At 49.8% G+C, this 18,235-nt stretch overlaps 1 protein-coding gene across 1 annotated transcript in view; it reads left to right on the forward strand.

Moving 5' to 3' along the window:
• The window catches only part of SNF8 (SNF8 subunit of ESCRT-II), a 460,264-nt gene that overhangs the window by 202,973 nt on the left and 239,056 nt on the right, over positions 1-18,235 (forward strand). The window contains exons 6-7 of the mRNA XM_069634581.1: positions 4,119-4,191; positions 4,315-4,456. Coding sequence (XP_069490682.1) covers positions 4,119-4,191; positions 4,315-4,456 — 215 coding nt within the window. The remainder of the gene's footprint in view (positions 1-4,118; positions 4,192-4,314; positions 4,457-18,235) is intronic.

The following is an 18,235-nucleotide window of genomic DNA, read 5'->3' on the forward strand; positions in this document are numbered from 1 at the left end:
GCCCAGGAAGGTCACAGCTCATGGGATGGCTCAAAATGCAGGTCTTAAGACTGATTGTTCGGAATCTTTGTCTTTGAGACTCCTCCATCGCATGGAAGAAGGGCTCGGCACAGGCAACGGTCACACAGAAGGCCTCTCTGGTCACTGGAATCCGATAAAGCCGTCTTCTCTTCTTCCCCATCGGATTCAGTTCCAGTGGTTGACTTCTCTTCAGCTTCCAGAACCAGGTCATTTATCCAGGAGCTCAGCCAATCCGTACACATGCTACTTTCAAACTTTGGGGGTTGTTGTCCTTTCAGGAAAGCCAGCTACCCAGTTAGGACCGGTTCCACGTGGGCATGCCAGAAGACAAAAAGCTGCAGAGTTTCAGACTCCTCCCTCATTTCCTGTCTTCAGACACTGAAACATTGGCGGGCTACACAAACGTTTCCTGCCAAAGACCAAAATCAAACCAGTACTTCCCCCTTCTGTTTTGCTTTATTTTGGCACATGTGGAGATCTCGTACTTGCGCTCTCCAGACCCTTGCAAAATGTGTTATTGGACTCTGATAGGCAAAGAATTACACATAACAGGTTGGTTATAGCTATAGTAAAATGGCACGTCACAGGCCCTTTTATTCACTCCTAACATACAGAAAGAAAAATAAACATATCCGTTATACACAGACAAAGGAAAAAACTCATCACCGTTGGATTGTTGCATAAAACACCTTAATCTCGGCCACTACGACACTGCTTGGTCCCATAGCAGGTAGGCAAATAGATCGATCGTTCTAATGGGATCTGGAGCTGAGCGTCGACCCTCTGAGACTGCATCACCCGGGGTCCAAATGCTAACTGCTTTTCCAAGAGGAAATCCTCTTCCCTTATGGGGCTACTCTCGATTCCCGGCCCTCATGGGTTACCATGTTGCCCTCGGCCGAAGAGCAGACAATAAGCATGAGGCGCAAAAAGAGTGGAATATTCCAGCTAGAAGCAGAAAAAACCCATCTTCCCTCCTTGCTTTCGTTCCCATTACCCCTTATCACTGCACCTGCAGAGCGCTCCGACACCCTTTCTGATTTGTCCTTCGGCAGACAATACAATAACTATTCTGCCCGGCTTGGTCATCTGGCATCAATATGTGACCTTTTCTTCGCAGCATAAATACATGTTTAATTGCTGAGCCCACAAAAACTTAGGCTTTCGTTGCTGTTTCATTGCAGTGAATGGAAGTGAATATCCAAGATGGCCGCGCATCGGTGCCATGTTTTCTGGCTCATTTTGCACACGCATCAGAAGGACCGAGAAAGGACAAGCACACTAAAAATGGCAAAAAAGAAAGAGGCCACCATTCTAGAGGAATGGTAACTCTTCTGTGCAATACTGCAGCTGGTTTGACAGCCTGTGAGTAAAAATCACACCATCCATAATACTAAGCTTGTCACTGTAATAAAAATGTTACAGGAGCAGCGAGAATGGGGATGCAGTGGATCCACATGGCACTCCACATAAGGTGGGGTGTGCTGATCTCCCAATATAAAATGGAGAGAGGATGAAAATCTCTCTACCCATGATCACATGTGTTCTGCAAGGTAGTTAAAGGACTGTAACAGAACCAGTGAGAAAGGGGATACTATGTAACCCCTCAGTACTCCACATAAGGTTGGGGGGTGCTGTTCTCACAATGGGGATGCTTGAAAGGATAAAAAGTATCCTCCTACCCTTGGGAACAGTAGTTCACACAAGGACGCCCAAGGGACTCCCCAGCAAAATTACACAAAGTGCTGAAATAATTAAATGTAGATTCCACAATAGTCATAGGAAAGTATGATTACCAAAATAAAGTATGGAGGGTCACAAATGACTTCCATTGGAAAAGTGATAGAAAGGGTGAGTGGGGGGGAAAAAGGTGCCAACTCACCCAGGAACATAGAAAAATAATCCCACAAATCCAGCAAAAAGTGTTGGGGGTCTCACAGGTGAGAGAGATCTAGTATAAATATGAACATCTAACCTAATGGACTGTGTGATAATGGGTTACCAGACATTTGGTAGAAACAAAATTGGTCGACTGGACAAATGGTCGAACCAATTTGGTCGAAAACCAAATGGTCGAATTTTATTTTATTTTCACCCCTTTTTTTTTTTTTCTCTTTGGGGGGGGGGGGTCCCCCCAACCCCCCTTTTTTTTTTTTTCTTCTAAAAAACCCTTTTTTTAAAAAAAAAAACGATAAATATATAAATTAAAAAAATTCGACCATTTGGGTTTCGAACAAATTGCGTCGACCAAATGTCTTTCGACCAGTTTTCAGTAGACCAAATGTCTGGACACCGTGATAATGCTAGTATACCTGCTACCTGTGAGCATTGTGCAAATCTCCTCACTGTTTATATTTTTTTGTTTGCATCTCCCATGTGGAGGAACCAGTTGTGCCAGACATGTAACCATTCTTATTGTACTAAATGGGGATGATTTCCTGTGAGGGCATGTTTCGGGGTTCTCTTCTTTAAGGGTTTGGGGAGGCTGGGTTGACTCTGGAAATTGCCCCATTTACCACCTCGAGGAGTCACAGCACCAAGCAGGTGGCTTCCTCTGGCGCAAAGAGGCCCCCGACTTCTACAACCCACCATGACTGTTACATGTATCACTTAGGTATCAAAAAAGCTAACGAACTCCTTACGGGTCAACCTAGAAAAACACACAACAAGAGTAAAGGACAAGATCTGGAAGAAAATGGTGCAATTCCTGTTACTAGCCACGACTGTTGACTATACTATAGAAAAACCTCTAAGGGCCCACTCATAAAGCAATGGGTAGTGGATGTTCTGTGATGGGGATTGAAAGAGGTGTAGAATTTACAGGGAAACGGAGGTCTGAAGGGAGGAGAACTGGATTGGGGTAAAATGCTGAATGAACTCCTGTCCTGAGATTTGAAACCGCCTGAAGGAAATTGATTCCCAGTTCACGATGGGGAAGGAGGGATATGGGAAGGGTAACTGGAAAGTAGAGGTGAGGTGGTTTGATATCATACTTGGTTGGTATAGGAAAATTGGAGGGCTGGGGTATCTGGAAGTTGGGATAAGGGGGCAGAGGGAAGGGAGGAGGGTCTTAAGTCGGAAGATAGGAGGAGCATGGTTGTTCTCATGAAATCTGTCTTTGGAATTGTACTTTTGTGGTAATTATTTGACTATACAAGCGGCTGACACAATCTTATGTTTGTTTGGTTGTACAAAATGGAATTCTATATATTGTATATTATATATATTGTATATTAAACACAGAGTAAAGATGGCTATTGTGGTTTTTCTCTAGCATGTCTCAATATCCAAGATTTGCAAAGCCGAAACATGGAGGCAGGGGTGTTGCTAGGTCTGGAAAAGATCTGGGGCTTCGCTAATGTTGGGACTCTGGGCTAGCTAGCCTTTTGGTTGTAGCCCCTGAACTTCTATCCGGGGCTACAACCAAAACACCTGGGGCTATAGCCCCCTCCAGACCCTCCCCCTAGCAACATCACTGCATGGAGGGATAACCTCCCTTTTTGTGGTTCACAAATTTCTTAATTCATGCCCAGCTAGGTCCAGTATCCATCATTGCTGCTACACTGAAGAATAAAGATTGGATTGGATGCACCATGTAACTGTCAGCTTGCATTATATATACATGGTTCCATGTGTTAAAATCGTGGCAAAAATGGCTGTGGTTTTAACTCAACAATCCATGTAAAGGATGCGGGGGACACCCCTGCAACCCCCAGACCCATTATACCATTTAAGGGGAGCGGAGGGACACCCCCGCTCCCCTTAAATGGTATAACGGGGTACACCATTACCGGGTCAAACCACAGCATTTTTGCCACAATTTTTTGTAAAGGTGACATTTTTGCCGCAGTTTTATTTCTGCATACCATATACATTCACAACAGCTTCTGATGGTGTTTTTCCACAGTGCACAATTTGCGTTCCCAAATGCTAAATATGGTGGTCCTTGGCTGTGTTTAGTCTGGGTAATTGTATGGAGAATATCCTTAATGTAAATATAGTTTCAAAGCAGTGCAACCTTTAATCTGATTATGTGCTTCAATCCTTAATCCGCTTTCTGTATTCCTTAATTAGTCCACCAACTCTCTTCCCTTCAGGTCTCATAACCCTGCAGGAGCTTCACCAGCAGGTGCTAAAGGGCAGGGGGAAGTTTGCACAGGACGTTAGCCAGTGAGTAACAGCATTTGGTTGTCTGCATTAACTCCATCTGGATTATTCCATCAACGGCAGGGTTCAGAGTAACCACATACTCTAATTTGTTTTACATTTCACCCCTACAATTTCCTCTCTAAGGGACGATCTGATCCGTGCAATCAAAAAGCTGAAGGTTCTGGGAAATGGCTTTGGAATCATTCCAGTCGGAGGTACCTACCTAATTCAATCAGTGCCAGCAGAACTGAATATGGATCACACAGTAGTATTGCAGTTGGCAGAGGTGAGCGAAAGAAATTGTTTTGGGTGGGGAAGAGGGTGGGTGGGGGTAATGTGAAACAGTAGTATACTAATTTGTGTTGTACTGGGTCCAGTTTCTCTGTATCTTCCAGGCTCCAAGTAATCTCCTACTAGTCTTATGTGAGAGTTGTACAGTACGCTGTGGTGCTGTCATTTGCAGAACATTTAACACCGGGGGTGCTCTGGCTAACCAACTATCTTTGCCCATGAGAAAGGCTATAATCCTTGATTAAACTCTGCAGTAATGTTTTTGTGGAGCAGACTACAAAAGAGGAATGTTAATTTGGCCTAGTTCCGCAAACACTCCTGCACGTCCTAGAGCTGTTGTGCGGCAAGAGGACCTACAAAGCACCATGTAGCATTCATTTTATAGGCTTTATGGTGCCCAGCATATAGAAATACTGCCGGCAAGTATATGGTTAATCACACCAGAGGAAATCAAATCTGTTGTACATTCTGGGTTTATTGAAAGGTTCTTGACACATTTGGGTTAATAAGGATCACAGAAAAAAGAAGTCTGAGAGACAATTGGTGGGGGGAATCCAGCGATGGCAGCATCAACGTCCTTAGTGACGATGTATGCGACTGGGGTTGGATGGAATCCCATGTGCGGGCCCCAGGCTCCAATAAGCAGGCCCTGTGACGGAGACACCACTTGGTGGCTCACGCACACACCTCCTGGCACACAAAGCACATACCCCATGGCCAACCGTCATCGACTGGTGAGAGTCGCGCGGTGTCAAAGGAGAGGTCCTCTAAGTCATCCCTGTCCTCTGGATCGTCATGCTCGCCAGGCACCCAAATGTGTGCCGAAAGCCGTTTCAGACACTGTGCCTAAAAAGCCCTCCTTTCGTGCGCTGAAGGGCATGTGTCGAAAGGCGCTTCGGCATGCTCCACCCCCACATCAAAAATGAAAGAACCTATCATAAAACAAGTCCCGGTAACACTCTTGAAGTCAAAAATGTCAAACAGCAAAAATGTCAAGGCCTCTTCCGTCCAAGCCCAAGATAGTGGCCTTTCTCCCTCTGGAGACACCCTTTCAGTGATCATGCATCAGAAGGAACAGCCACCCTTGTATGACACCCCTGCCCCCTCAGTATTTCCTAAATCCACTGAGTGGACCCCAGAGAGCTTAGAATTATGAGGAAAATGTCCTGCTTTGTAGACTTCATGGACAAGCACCCTGAGGAACTTGGAAATCTCCAAGGCCCTACACAAAAGGGAGTGGCCAGGGATGAACCATCTACTAAAAGTCCACGTCTGGACATTTCGCATCCCAGTACTTCCACCCAGGCCAATTACAAGTACCATGATCCCTCTTAAAACCTCTAGTTTATAGAGCCTTCGGGGTCTCAGGGCCCTGGATGTCAGAGAGATCAAGGAGACCAAGATGACCAGGACCAATAGTATGACGACAATATCTACGTCATCCAGTCAGCAGACCGTCAAGACCAGCCAGTGGCTGTTAGGGAGAATGTTTATTTCTGTGCAATTCTCTTTAACCTTTGAGATACCCAGCTCTTTTGCTGGACTCTGGGCTTTTTAACTGTAACTCCTGAGTGAGTGGGACTTTTTCTCACTCTCTCATGTGCTTTTTTCTGACTAGGATTTTTGGGTGTCTTACTGTTTAATGGAGTCTGGTAAACTCCATAGGCATGTGCTTTTTGCATTGGGACACCTTTTGTGCAGTGCCTCTGAAAAGTCCCTTGGATGTCTCTTAATTGTACTACATTTTCTTTGGTGAACTACTCTTCCCAAGAATAGTGAGATGGCTCCTGTCTTGCTTACCTTTTCTTTTGTGGTTCCAGCACACACGACCCTATGTGGAGTGCTGGGGTGGAGGGGAAGGGTTACATAGTAACTTCTTTGTCCCACTTCTGAGGTAACATTCTGTTATACTAACTAACTTGAATGGCTGGTGGCAGTGGTTTGTTTTTTTTACACCTTGTGTCATGTATCTGCAGGCTGATTTCTCAGCTGCAGTACAGCACCCAAGGGTGACCATTTTCTCAAAATGGCACCTGTCTTTTTTTTATTTTATTTTTTTTTTTGCAATTTCTTGTTGGTTCCTTTTGGGCTTTTACTCTGTTTGAATCTGGTTTGAGTACTTTGTGCATTTTGGCTATGGCGGGGCTCCAGTGTGTCTGGAAAGGCAGGAAGGCAGGAAGTGAGGAAGGGGTCCGAAATGTCCCTGTCATTTGTCTCTAGGAGTGCCTGAGCGAAACCAGTTCCAATTGGCCGGCTGGCAGTCCGGGAGGACAACCACCCTGCTGGGTTATTGACAGGCTAGGGCTGTGAGTGAATGGGAACTTGCTTAAAAGGCAAGGTATTTGGGACTAGATGCAGAGTCGATCACTGGAGGACAACTTCTGATGAACAAGATGTGAAGAGATGCCAGCAGCACCCTCCTGGACCGTGAAGTGCCCGGTGAAGCCCTGCAGCTGTACTGACCCCGTTTTCGTTTCGACTGGGAAGACCGATACGGGACGACTTCCTCCCTTGGACTAGAGGGACCAACTAGCCTTGAGACAAGCTTCATTTTGGCACAATCCCTTAACTTGCTGTGACTTTCCAAGGCTGTAGAATCCCAATGACCGGGGACCGCTGACCATCATCGAGTCCATTGTCTTCAAAATAACGAATCCGGCCAAAACTTCATGGGCATCCAGAGGACCCTACAGAAGCAGGAAACATTCATTCAGAGTCCCCTCACCAGGGCCCAGGACCGAGGATCAAGTAACGTCTAACCAGAGCTGTTCGTTCTTCTTTGGTGCTGAGATAAAGGCACCAAAACCACAAAAGGCTTTTGAATAGAGGAGAATCCATTGCTGGCGAGTCCCCCTCTCGAGTGCTGCCACAGAACCCCACCAGATGGTCCTCCCTTTCATCACCACGACCAAGGACCAGGAACAAGTGTTTGCTACACTGCAACAGGAAGGCATTCAGCTGGAATGAATTCTTCAGTTCCCAGGTACTGTGGGGTTTGGGGTACATCTATCTTTTGCTAATGGTTCTGCTTCCTAGCTTGGGTTAATATTTTAAACCCTTTTGAGTTGACCTCAACTTGCACAGGCCTCCCAGCTTGGGCTTTTTCAAGGTCGCTCCACTTGAGCTTCTGTGATTTTCTATTGAACTACTGACTATTTAAAAACATGCTGTATGAAGAGAGCATCATAACTTTGAACTAGTCCATTGACTTTGGCTGTCCTGGCTCCCAAAAGACCCCCTCCTGAACCTAATGGCTTTGGAAGTGCTTGTTCCCGTACAGGTTTTCATTGTTGAATATTGGGGAGAATTCTCATTTCTTTGCTTATTCCCTTCAACCTTAGAGACCCCCAGCTCTTTTGCTGGACTTTAGGACTTTTTAATTTTAATCCTGGAGTGAGACCTTTTTCTCATTCCCGCATGTATTTTGATCTGATTTGGATTATGTGTTTCCTTTGTTTTATGGAGTCTGACAAACTCCATAGGTTTCTACTTTCTGTTTGGTGACGCACAGCACCTTCAGGGCAGTGTCACAGAGAAATCCTTTCGATTTCTCTTAAGGTTTAAATACCTTTTCTTGGGTGTTGGGACAGTTTTTCTGAAGTCCAACTAAGGGCTTAGTAAAACCATTCAACTGAGGCAGTACAAGACTCCACTCTTAGTATAAGGCTGTACCACCTGAGTAAATGGTAGCGTAGACAAAGCAGCCAGGCGTATTTTAGGAGGGAGAGAGGGCTGTAGAATCGGTGCAAATGATATTTTAGTACAAATAGTCCAAAGAAACACTAGGTATGTAAAAATAAATTATTTATTTTAATACAGGTAGGCCTAGATAAATCTAGGGGTAAATAAGTACGAACACATTATATGAAATCACAATTATAAAAACACAACACTATACTTAAAGGTACACAGACCAAAGTATAAACCTTATTTGGAACCCCAGACAGTAGTTCTAGGGATCTCACAAGTCATCCAGGTTAGATCTTTCCCAGCTATAAGGATAACTGAAGTATGACTTATCAGGGACAGTTAGAACCACAGACTCTAGGTTGGATAGCAGAGGGAAAGTAAAACCCAATGTTACACTTTACTGAATGACTTTGTTATTCTAGGTAGGCAACAACCTAATACAGACTTATTCTGGAGAGGCTAACAGCAAGTCAGGGGAAGTAAGACTCAGTTGGGGGGACACTCATACAATGATCCTCAAAGGACAGAGTTGATATGGTGTGTGAGATCGCTTTTCCTAGAAATCCATTAGCAGTGATTTTGAAATCTTCGAGTAGTGCGAGACATTTTGAATATCTGATGTTGTGTTGGATTGCTAAGGTCTCCTTGGTTGCTGTCCGTCTGATATTGAGAGTCTGGAAGACTAGGAAAAATTGGGTGGTTCAACTGCAAGTCATTTCTCGTTTTGAGAAATTGAAATTGAGTAGGCCTCACAAAGAGGATATTTATGATGTGCAGTGGGGTAAATTCAATGAATTTTATGCCTGATGCTTTTGTTTTTTACATATCTTTTTCCTTAGGTGGTAGGAGGGGAGGGTCGATGTTTGTATTGTTTGTTATGTATTCTTGTTGGTTAGGTGTATGAATTATATTTAAGATAGTTAGTTAATTAATGAATGGTCAATTAAGGATTAGTGTTTTCTTTCCAATGTTGTTGACTTGTTATGTTTATTGTATTTATAGTTGCTTATACTTTGAGTGTTTAATTTATGGTTGTCTGTTCTAAATTGTAATTCTTTTGGAATAATCTAAATAAAGTGTTTGGAAAAAAAAAAAAGAACCACAGACTCTAGGTTAGATAGCAGAGGGAAAGTAAAATCTAATGTTACACTTTACTGAATGACTTCGTTATTCTAGGTAGGCAACAACCTAATACAGGCTTATTCTGGAGAGGCTAACAGCAAGTCCGGGGAAGCAAGACTCAGTTGGGGGACACTCATACAATGATCCTCAAAGGACTAATCTGGTTATACCAACAGTTGGAGGACACTCATACAATTACCCTGCAGGAATAATCTGGTGAAACCAACACTTTACTTTTGGGAAGAGGCACAACCTAATCAAAGGAGAGTAATATACCTTCACATCTACTTTCTATTATAATGGCAAAACAGTTTCTAAGGAAAGAAAATATGTTAACCATACTTTTAAGAATAGTGCATCACACATCCAAGGTAAGTAAGAACTTTTATAACTGTTCACTCCGAGTTAGTTACCAAGCAACTCTTTTAAAGTAAGTAACTTGTAAACACTTATTTTCTTTTATAGGCAGAAGTCCCTATCCCTTAAGTCTTTCCCATTGTTAATTGTTCTTGGAGTGAGTGTTCTCAGTGGCAGAAGGGGGGTCACTAGGGACTAGTGACCAACAGACCGTGTCAGAATAGGTTCTTCAGTAACAAACGTCAGAGCTCCTTAGGAAAACTGGGCAAACAGGTGAGTACTTTACTTCTAGGGTTAGAAGAGGGTCCAGGGGCTTTGCAGAAGACACCCTAACAGGATTCTAGCAGTGGGATTGGGTGCACTGGATGAGAGGCCTCCCCATCGCAGAAGACAACCCATTGCTACACAGAAATCATAACTGGCTTATGGTAAGTACATACCCAAGCCAACACAGTACCTCCACATTGAAGATTGTGGAGCAGGACTACTTCAGGACACGCTTTGTCCATTTTTCTGCTGCTGACCCAGTGAGTGCTGTGGCCCTGGACCCCTCTGGGACTCCATATTTCTTAATTCTGCCTGATTTGGAGTCCCCTCGGGCCCGTGCGCGCAGCTTGTAGCCTCCTTCCCTCAGCCCGTAAGTGTTCCTCCTCTCAACCCCCCCCCCCCCTGCTCCTGATTGGTGCTCCATCTAGGTCATAAGTGACCCTCTGCCCATTGCAGCCCCAAGGCTAACGGCCCCAAGGCAAAGGGCGGCTCCAGAAAGTGTCTACAGGTGTCTACAGGTGTCAGCCGGGGACGCCAGTGAAGCCAGCAACCACCAAAGTAAGTGTGGCATGGGTGGGGAGTAGAGCAATTACTCTACTTCAGAAAACCCCTGCCACTCTACATTACCCTACGTATGAATTATGAACATTAGCCTGCGTCGCATCTAGATAAGACTGTGAAGGTTAGCAAGAGCCGTCCTTGAATAGAATTGTGAATGTTACCAAGTCCCACACCTAGAACTGTGAATATCAGCCTGGTGTAGCCGAATCTAGGTGTAACCTCCATTTCTCCAGCATGGGGTCTGGCATGGATTCACATGCTCATGAATATTCCCCGTCGTCAGGCTGGGAATCCTCGGTAAAGAAAAAACCAGTATCAGTTTCGTTTCTGATCTGTCTTTAGTAGTAATAACCAATCACTGGTCTCTGCGTCATACTGACCACAGGCAATGACTGCCCTCTACCTAAGCACCGCCTCTGGCAGCCATCTTCAGATTTTTACCGCACGTTCATGTGTTGGGATCCTCGTGCTATTGCTCTCGAGCGTTAGTGCTATTTTTTTCACGTTTTTTCTCAAAAACTTCGTTTTTTCGGTCAAAAGAGCCTCAAGCTCCACCGACTCTCCATCCGATCAACGGGGACCCGTGTCGGATTCGTCTGCGCCCCTCAAGGGTGAAGATTTCATCGAGCTACGCTTTTGGAGGACTCCAGAAGCTTCTCAGGCCCGGACATGGCCCAGGAGAAGGGAAGCTCGACGCCCGGAAAGCTGTTCAGGATCTGCCCTGGATGCCAGCTGCAGAACGTCTTTAAGGAGGACAACACTCCTTTTGTCTCTACTGCTTACATGAGGACAAGACGCACGTGGAGAAGGACTGTGCGTTTTGCGGCAATATGTCGGAGCGGACCATGAAGGACCGCCATCAACGTCTCGCCAAATGGCTGGAAGGGAAGAGCCCGTCAGGCGAGAAGAAGAGGAAGAAATCCGAGCGGTCTTCTAAAACCTTTGAGGACGCCCCGGCGACGGGGGTCCAACACAAGGCCAAGCACCGCGAGTCCGCTGGCACCGGGAGCGCCGAACGGTCGGGCTCTACGGGCGCCAGGCATGGCGCACCCTCCCCGGCACCATCAGCCACGAGCCAACGCTCTGGGTCGGGTAAGAGGAAGGGCGAGCACCCAGCGAAGCTCCTGGAGAGGCCCCGGTCGAGCTCGAAGGCCCCATCGGAGGGGGAGCGAGGCAGTGTCCCCACCCCCCTCAAGGATAAGGCGGTGAGCGCACCTAAGGTGGTGAAGGCCTTAATCCATCCGGCCAAGCCCTCTATCGATACTGTCGCGGCGGCCCTGGCTCAGCCTGTGGAGGATACACCAGTGGTGGCGACCTCGGGGCTCAGAGTCTCCCTGCCACCTCGGAGGGAGTCCTCTTTTGTGCCCATCGATAGGACCCCCGTGAAATCCCCGGCGGGGAAGAAAAAGGGGGGGGCAGGGCGTCGTCGTAGATTCGGCCTCAACCTCGGAGGAAGAGCTGATCGAGGTCTTAAGCCACGGCCTTGGCGTGGAAGAAGACCGGCCCGTCGGGATGGATCCTGACGCAGGTGACGACGACATCGTCGAGGGTGCCGACGGGGCCCCTGATCGCCCGTCGGATTCCCCTCTGCCAGCGCCGCAAGACAACTCGGCGGCCATTTTGTTGGCTATCCAGTCCTTATGCTCAGAGATAAGGACGAGACTACCGTTGCCGACGGAGGAACCTCTCCCGTCGGGGGATCCTGAACCGGGACCTTCTGGTGTTCCCCCGCCCAAGAAAAGAAGGATTCTGTCATGATCTCTGCTTCCAAAAGGTCAGGGTTTTCCCAACTCCCTTGGAAGCAGATCCATAACCCAGGTTCCGAGTGCCAACCAGTCCCAATTGGGACCTTTTGGACCCAGTCCTGGTGCCAGTGGCACCAGGCTCATAAATCTGCCCAGTCCCAGCGCTGGAAGCGCCGGGCTCATAATGCTTGGGTGGACTTACCTTCAGCAGACCATGCTGCTTACTTGCCTGCCAGTTGAGCCTCTGATACTCTTCTGTTTGGAACTACTTTTCCTGTTGGGTGGGGCTGGAGCCACTCCCTAGATTCAGAACACTGGAACTCTTCTGGAAGGCAGGAACTCTTTTCTTACCAGGAACTCTTTTCTTACTTAGGCGTGGCTGTGGAAGGAGACACTTAAGCACTACAGGAGGCTATGTAAACCACACCCGGTGGATGAATCTTGCTTTGCGTTATTCTGCAACCTCTGCAGCAGAACGCTCATCGTGTCTTCTGCATCCGGTCCTGGGCCTAAGGAAAAAGGCTTACCATCCTGAATCCAGTCTTCAGCAACACCTATAAAGACAAGAAAGAACAGGTTAGCATTCCGGCATCTGAAAGGCAAAGGCTTACCATCCTGAATCCAGTCTTCAGCAACACCTATAAAGACAAGAAAGAACAGGTTAGCATTCCGGCATCTGAAAGACAAAGGCTTACCTACTCTTCGTGCGCTCCGGAGGTCTTCACACTGCATTCCGGCATCTGAAAGACAAAAGTTTACCAACTCTTCGCACGCTCCGGAGGCCTTCGGCGCTGCATCCCGCATCTGAAAGACAAAACAAGGTGCGTTTAAAGACATTGGGGAACTTTAATACTCACGTGCCATTACTCCTTTCCACATCTAATCCAGTGGGTATTCCGGCACCCTGCAGCCGCTCCGAACTCGTACCTGCAAAATAAAAAGACAGTTAGAGCGCATAGTGAAGCAGGCAACAAGCGCTTACTTACGTGCTTCCAGGCGCTTCTATTCATCACACGGGCTCCATCTTCAACTCACTTCAGCCCGTCATCCGCCATCGCCGGAACCCTGCAAAACAAGAGACATCATTACTAAAGACTTTAAAGACATTTGAATGACTCGAAACTTACCGTTCGTGCAGTAAACGACAGAGAGCAGTCCTCTGAAGTCAAGAGGCCTGCGCTACCTATCCAGTGAAGAAACTGGTTACAGCACCCTGCCCCGAGGCAGATGGAGAGCTCGGCATTCACTTACCTAAGGTGAGAGCGTTAACCTTTGGGGGTCTACAGGAGAGGAGAAGAGGAAAGATAGGGACACCCCAATAACCCCAGTTCATTAACCCCATATTTTCTATCTGCAGACATCTTACTCTACACGTCAGGCATACAGTGCACAGAGGTCCAGCCCAAAGAGCCAACCGGGTGCTACACATCACCTTTGAAGATACGGTAGTCGCCCAGTCAAGACCGGCGCCTCTGCGAGAATCAGGTGAGCGTTACAGATTCACCCTCCACCTCCTTTTCAGCCGTCGCGCCCCGTCCAGCCCTCCTCCCCGTCCACCCGAGGGGATGATACGGGGACTGACACGGCAGCGACGGGTACGGACGACGAGGTATACGACGAGGATCTACCGTCGTCACCTCCCACCAGGGCTTCTCCGCCCGACGAGATTGGATCGTTCCACTCCATGATCGCCAGGGCATCCGAGCTTTTCCAACTCTGCCCTGAGGAGAAGAAAAAGGAAGGATTCCTTTATCAACGGCGCGAGGCCAAGAGGAAGACGGTCCTCGCGGTGCCTCTACTGGACGACATTTGGGATGAGGACCTCGCCCTCCTCAAGAACCCTTCCACGACGCCAGCTAGAAGAGACCGGTACGAGAAGAAGTACCGGGTCCCGGACGCGGCCCCCCTGTGCCTCCGGGCGCAGCCTACCCCGGACTCCGTCGTCTCCGCGGCGGCCAGGAAGAAAGCGGGGGGGGTGCGGCCTCCACATCGACTTCCCCACCGGACGGCGAGGGAAAGAAATTGGACGCTATGGGACGCAGGGTCATCTCGTCTGCAGCGACAACGATTAAAGCGGCCAACGCCTTGGCTATCGTGGCCCGCTACGACAGGGAGCTATGGTACAAACTGGCTCCCCTGCTGGACTTCCTACCGGACGACAAGAGGGCGGATGCCCTGGAGATCCTACAGGAAGATGAGGTGGCGTCGGACCACGCCATCACTATTGCGACGGACATCGCCGACACTGGGTTTCGCCAGTTGGGCAACGGCGTGTGCCTTAGGTGGCGTGGATGGCTCAAGGCTACGGACTTCCGTCAAGACGTACAGACCAGAGTCCTGGACATGCCGTTCGATGGGAACAACCGGTTTGGGAAAACAGTGGACGATTCCCTTCAGGCCATTAAAGCGGACACTGAGACGGCCCGGGCCCTTGGGGTTCTGCAGCAACGACGGACGCCCTTTCGGAGCAGCGGAGGCAAGGGCGCCTCCAAAGGTTCCGGCGGCGGTTTCTCCACCTACCGTCAAGCGGCCCGCTCGTCGTCTCAGGAGGCCTACAGAGGACGAGGCAAGTCTGGCGGACCCCGCCGTCGTCGCCAAGGAGGTCAAGGCGGCAAAGCCTCGTCGAAACAGGATTGAACCGGCCGTGGGGTCGGGCCCCCACCGAAGCACCCCAGTGGGAGGCCGGCTGGCGAGCTTCGTCAGCGTGTGGGAGTCCATCTCCACCGACCGTTGGGTGCTGGACGCCTTAGACCGGGGCCATGCGCTCGAGTTTCAAAGAAGGTGCCCGCGCGTCCCCCCCGTGGCCAGGAAAGAGCTTCACGTCCCTCAGCTTCTCCTGGAGGTAAAGGCGATGCTCAGGAAGGGCGCCATCGAACTCGTCCCAAAGAGGCTTCGGGGCTCCGGAGTTTACTCGAGATACTTCCTTGTGAAGAAGAAGACGGGAGGATGGCGCCCCATCCTAAACTTGCGACGTCTGAACAAGTTCATCAAGGCGCAGAAGTTCCGGATGGTCACCCTCCAGCACGTCCTGGGTCAGCTGGAGGAAGGAGACTTCCTGTCATCGTTGGATTTGGAGGATGCCTACTTCCATATTCCCATCCTAAAGGGGCACCGAAAATTCCTCAGGTTTGTGGTCCAAGGGCGTCACTACCAGTTCAAAGCCCTCCCCTTCGGACTACGGTCGGCACCCAGGGTATTCACCAAGTGCCTTGCACCGGTGGCGGCGCAGCTGCGCCGCGAGGGGATCCACGTCTACCCCTACCTGGACGACTGGCTCATCCGAGCCAAAACGAGGGAGCTCGCCGTGGAGCACACGGCAAGGACCGTCCAACTTCTCACGGACCTGGGATTCTCCATGAACTACGCCAAGTCCCACCTGGTACCCGCTCAAAACGCACTGTTTCTGGGAGCGAAGCTCGACACAGTGTCCATTCTGGCCTCCCCGTCGGAGGAAAGGACCAGGTCCATCCTGGGCAAGGTACAGCGGATGTTGGTTTCCGACGCGGCCAAGGTGAGGTCCATCAAGTCCCTCCTCGGAATGATGTCTTCTTGCATCTACCTCATTCCCATGTGCAGGCTCCGGATGCGCCCGTTGCAGGAGTTCCTGGACGCGCGCTGGATCCAAACGACGGGCGGCTTCGAGGAGAGGATCACACTCGACGAGAGTTTCCGCCGAGCGGTCCGGTGGTGGGGCAACCGCGCGCATCTGACGGCGGGCATGGACTTCCAGACCCCAGACCACCAGGAGACAGTGACCACGGATGCCTCCCTGGAAGGGTAGGGAGCGCACACCGAAAATCTGCACGCGAGAGGCCTTTGGCTCCCGACGGAGAAGTCCCTCCATATCAACGTCCTGGAGCTCCGTGCAGTGTTCTGGGCCCTCAGGTCCTTCCTTCCGTCCCTCAAGGGCAAGGTGGTGAGGATCTTCACCGACCACACCACCACCATGTTTTACATCAGGAAACAGGGCGGAACCAGGTCCCCAGCACTGTCCAAGGAGGCGCAGGACCTGTGGCATTGGGCCGTCGCCCAAAGGATGTTTCTGGTGCCGTTTCATCTGGCAGGGATGAAAAACACCATCGCCGACTCACTAAGCAGGGAGCTGCGCTCGTGCCACGAGTGGGAACTACGGCAGGATCTAGTGGATCGCCTCTTCCGACGGTGGGGCACACCCCAGATCGACCTGTTCGCGACGGTGACGAACTCCAAGTGCCGGAGGTTCGCCAGCAGGTTTCCCCAGGCGAGGAGCATGGGCGATGCTTTCTCGTTCCCCTGGGAGGGCCTGTTCCTCTACGCGTTCCCTCCTTTGCCACTGCTAATCCGGCTCGTCAACCAGCTCAAGAGGTCACGGTGCAGGATGATCCTCGTCGCACCTGCGTGGCCGAGGCAGATATGGTTCCCGGACCTTCTGGACTTGTCAGCGTCCCCGCCAATCAAGCTGCCGGTGGACGCGGATCTACTCTCCAGGGAAGGAGGCGCCATCCTCCACCACGACCCGAAATCGCTGAACTTGCAGGCCTGGCTCCTGCAGCGCTAGAGTTTGGAGGATACGACATACCGGCCGACTGCAGAGAGGTTCTTGCAAAGGCCAGGGCGTCCTCGACTCTTAAATGCTACGGACACAAATGGAAGAGGTTCTCTGTCTGGTACCACGCACAGAAGATTAACCCTCTACGGATTACGGCTCCCCAGGTACTGCCGTACCTGCTGACGCTGGCCAAAGCTGGACTGGCACACGCGTCCATCAAGATTCATCTTGCTGCGATCTCCCGATACACCAGAACCACGGGGCGGACGTCCTTGTGGTCTCATCGTCTGGTGAAAGAGTTCATGAAGGGACTGTTCAGATCGTTCCCGCCGGTGAAGGCTCCGGCCCCGGCGTGGGAGCTCAACGTGGTGCTGACCAAGCTCATGGGACCTCCGTTCGAGCCTCTGCACTCGGCCCCGTTGAAGTTTGTCGTGGAAAACAGCGTTTCTTGTGGCCATCACCTCTGCACGACAGGTGGGAGAGATCCAGGCCCTTTCCTGCAAGGCCCCGTACTTGACTTTTCACGACACGAGGGTAGTGCTCAGGACGCACCCCTCCTTCATGCCCAAGGTACCGTCGGACTTCCATCTCAACGAACCCTTGGTGTTGCCTGTGTTCTTCCCGTCGCCTTCGTCGCCGGCTGAGAGGACTTTGCACTCGCTGGATGTGGCTAGAGCGCTGAAGTTCTACGTGGACCGCACGAAGTGTTTTCGGAAGACGTCACAACTCTTTGTGAACTTTGGACCTGTCAATCAGGGGAAGGCTCTCTCGAAGGCTTCCATTTCCAGATGGCTCTCCGGCTGTATCATGTACTGTCATCGGTTGGCAAACCGACCGCTGCCTGGCCGTCCGAGAGCCCATTCCACCAGAGCGATCGCAGCTACCACGGCGTTCCTTTCTGGTGTGCCCCTGCTGGACATATGCAGGGCTGCTACATGGAGGTCGACGCACACCTTCACGAAATTCTACTGCGTCGATCGGGATTCCAGGGAGGAGTCCAGGGTCGGCCAAGCAGTGCTGCGCAACCTGTTCGCCTGAGGTGAGCCTGGTGAGGAGGTAAGATGCTTAATGTCGAGTTTGATGTACTGCTTAATGTTGAGCCTTTGCCACCTCCCGTGGTTGTGCATGTGTGTACTGCTATGTATTCTTTATTCATGAGCATGTGAATCCATGCCAGACCCCATGCTGGAGAAGGAACAAGTTACTTACCTGTAACTGTTGTTCTCCAGCATGGGTCTGGCATGGATTCACATGCGAACCCTCCCGCCTACCCCTCTGCGGCTCTTCACTTGGTCATACTGCCATTTCACGTGCTTCCAAATCTGAAGATGGCTGCGAGAGGCGGTGCTTAGGTAGAGGGCAGTCATTGGCTGTGGTCAGTATGACGCAGAGACCAGTGATTGGTTATTACTACTAAAGACAGATCAGAAACGAAACTGATACTGGTTTTTTCTTTACCGAGGATTCCCAGCCTGACGACGGGGAATATTCATGAGCATGTGAA

This window comes from Ambystoma mexicanum, chromosome 13 (genome assembly GCF_040938575.1).
Source record: "Ambystoma mexicanum isolate Mex_15411 chromosome 13, UKY_AmexF1_1, whole genome shotgun sequence".
Lineage (NCBI taxonomy): Eukaryota > Metazoa > Chordata > Amphibia > Caudata > Ambystomatidae > Ambystoma > Ambystoma mexicanum.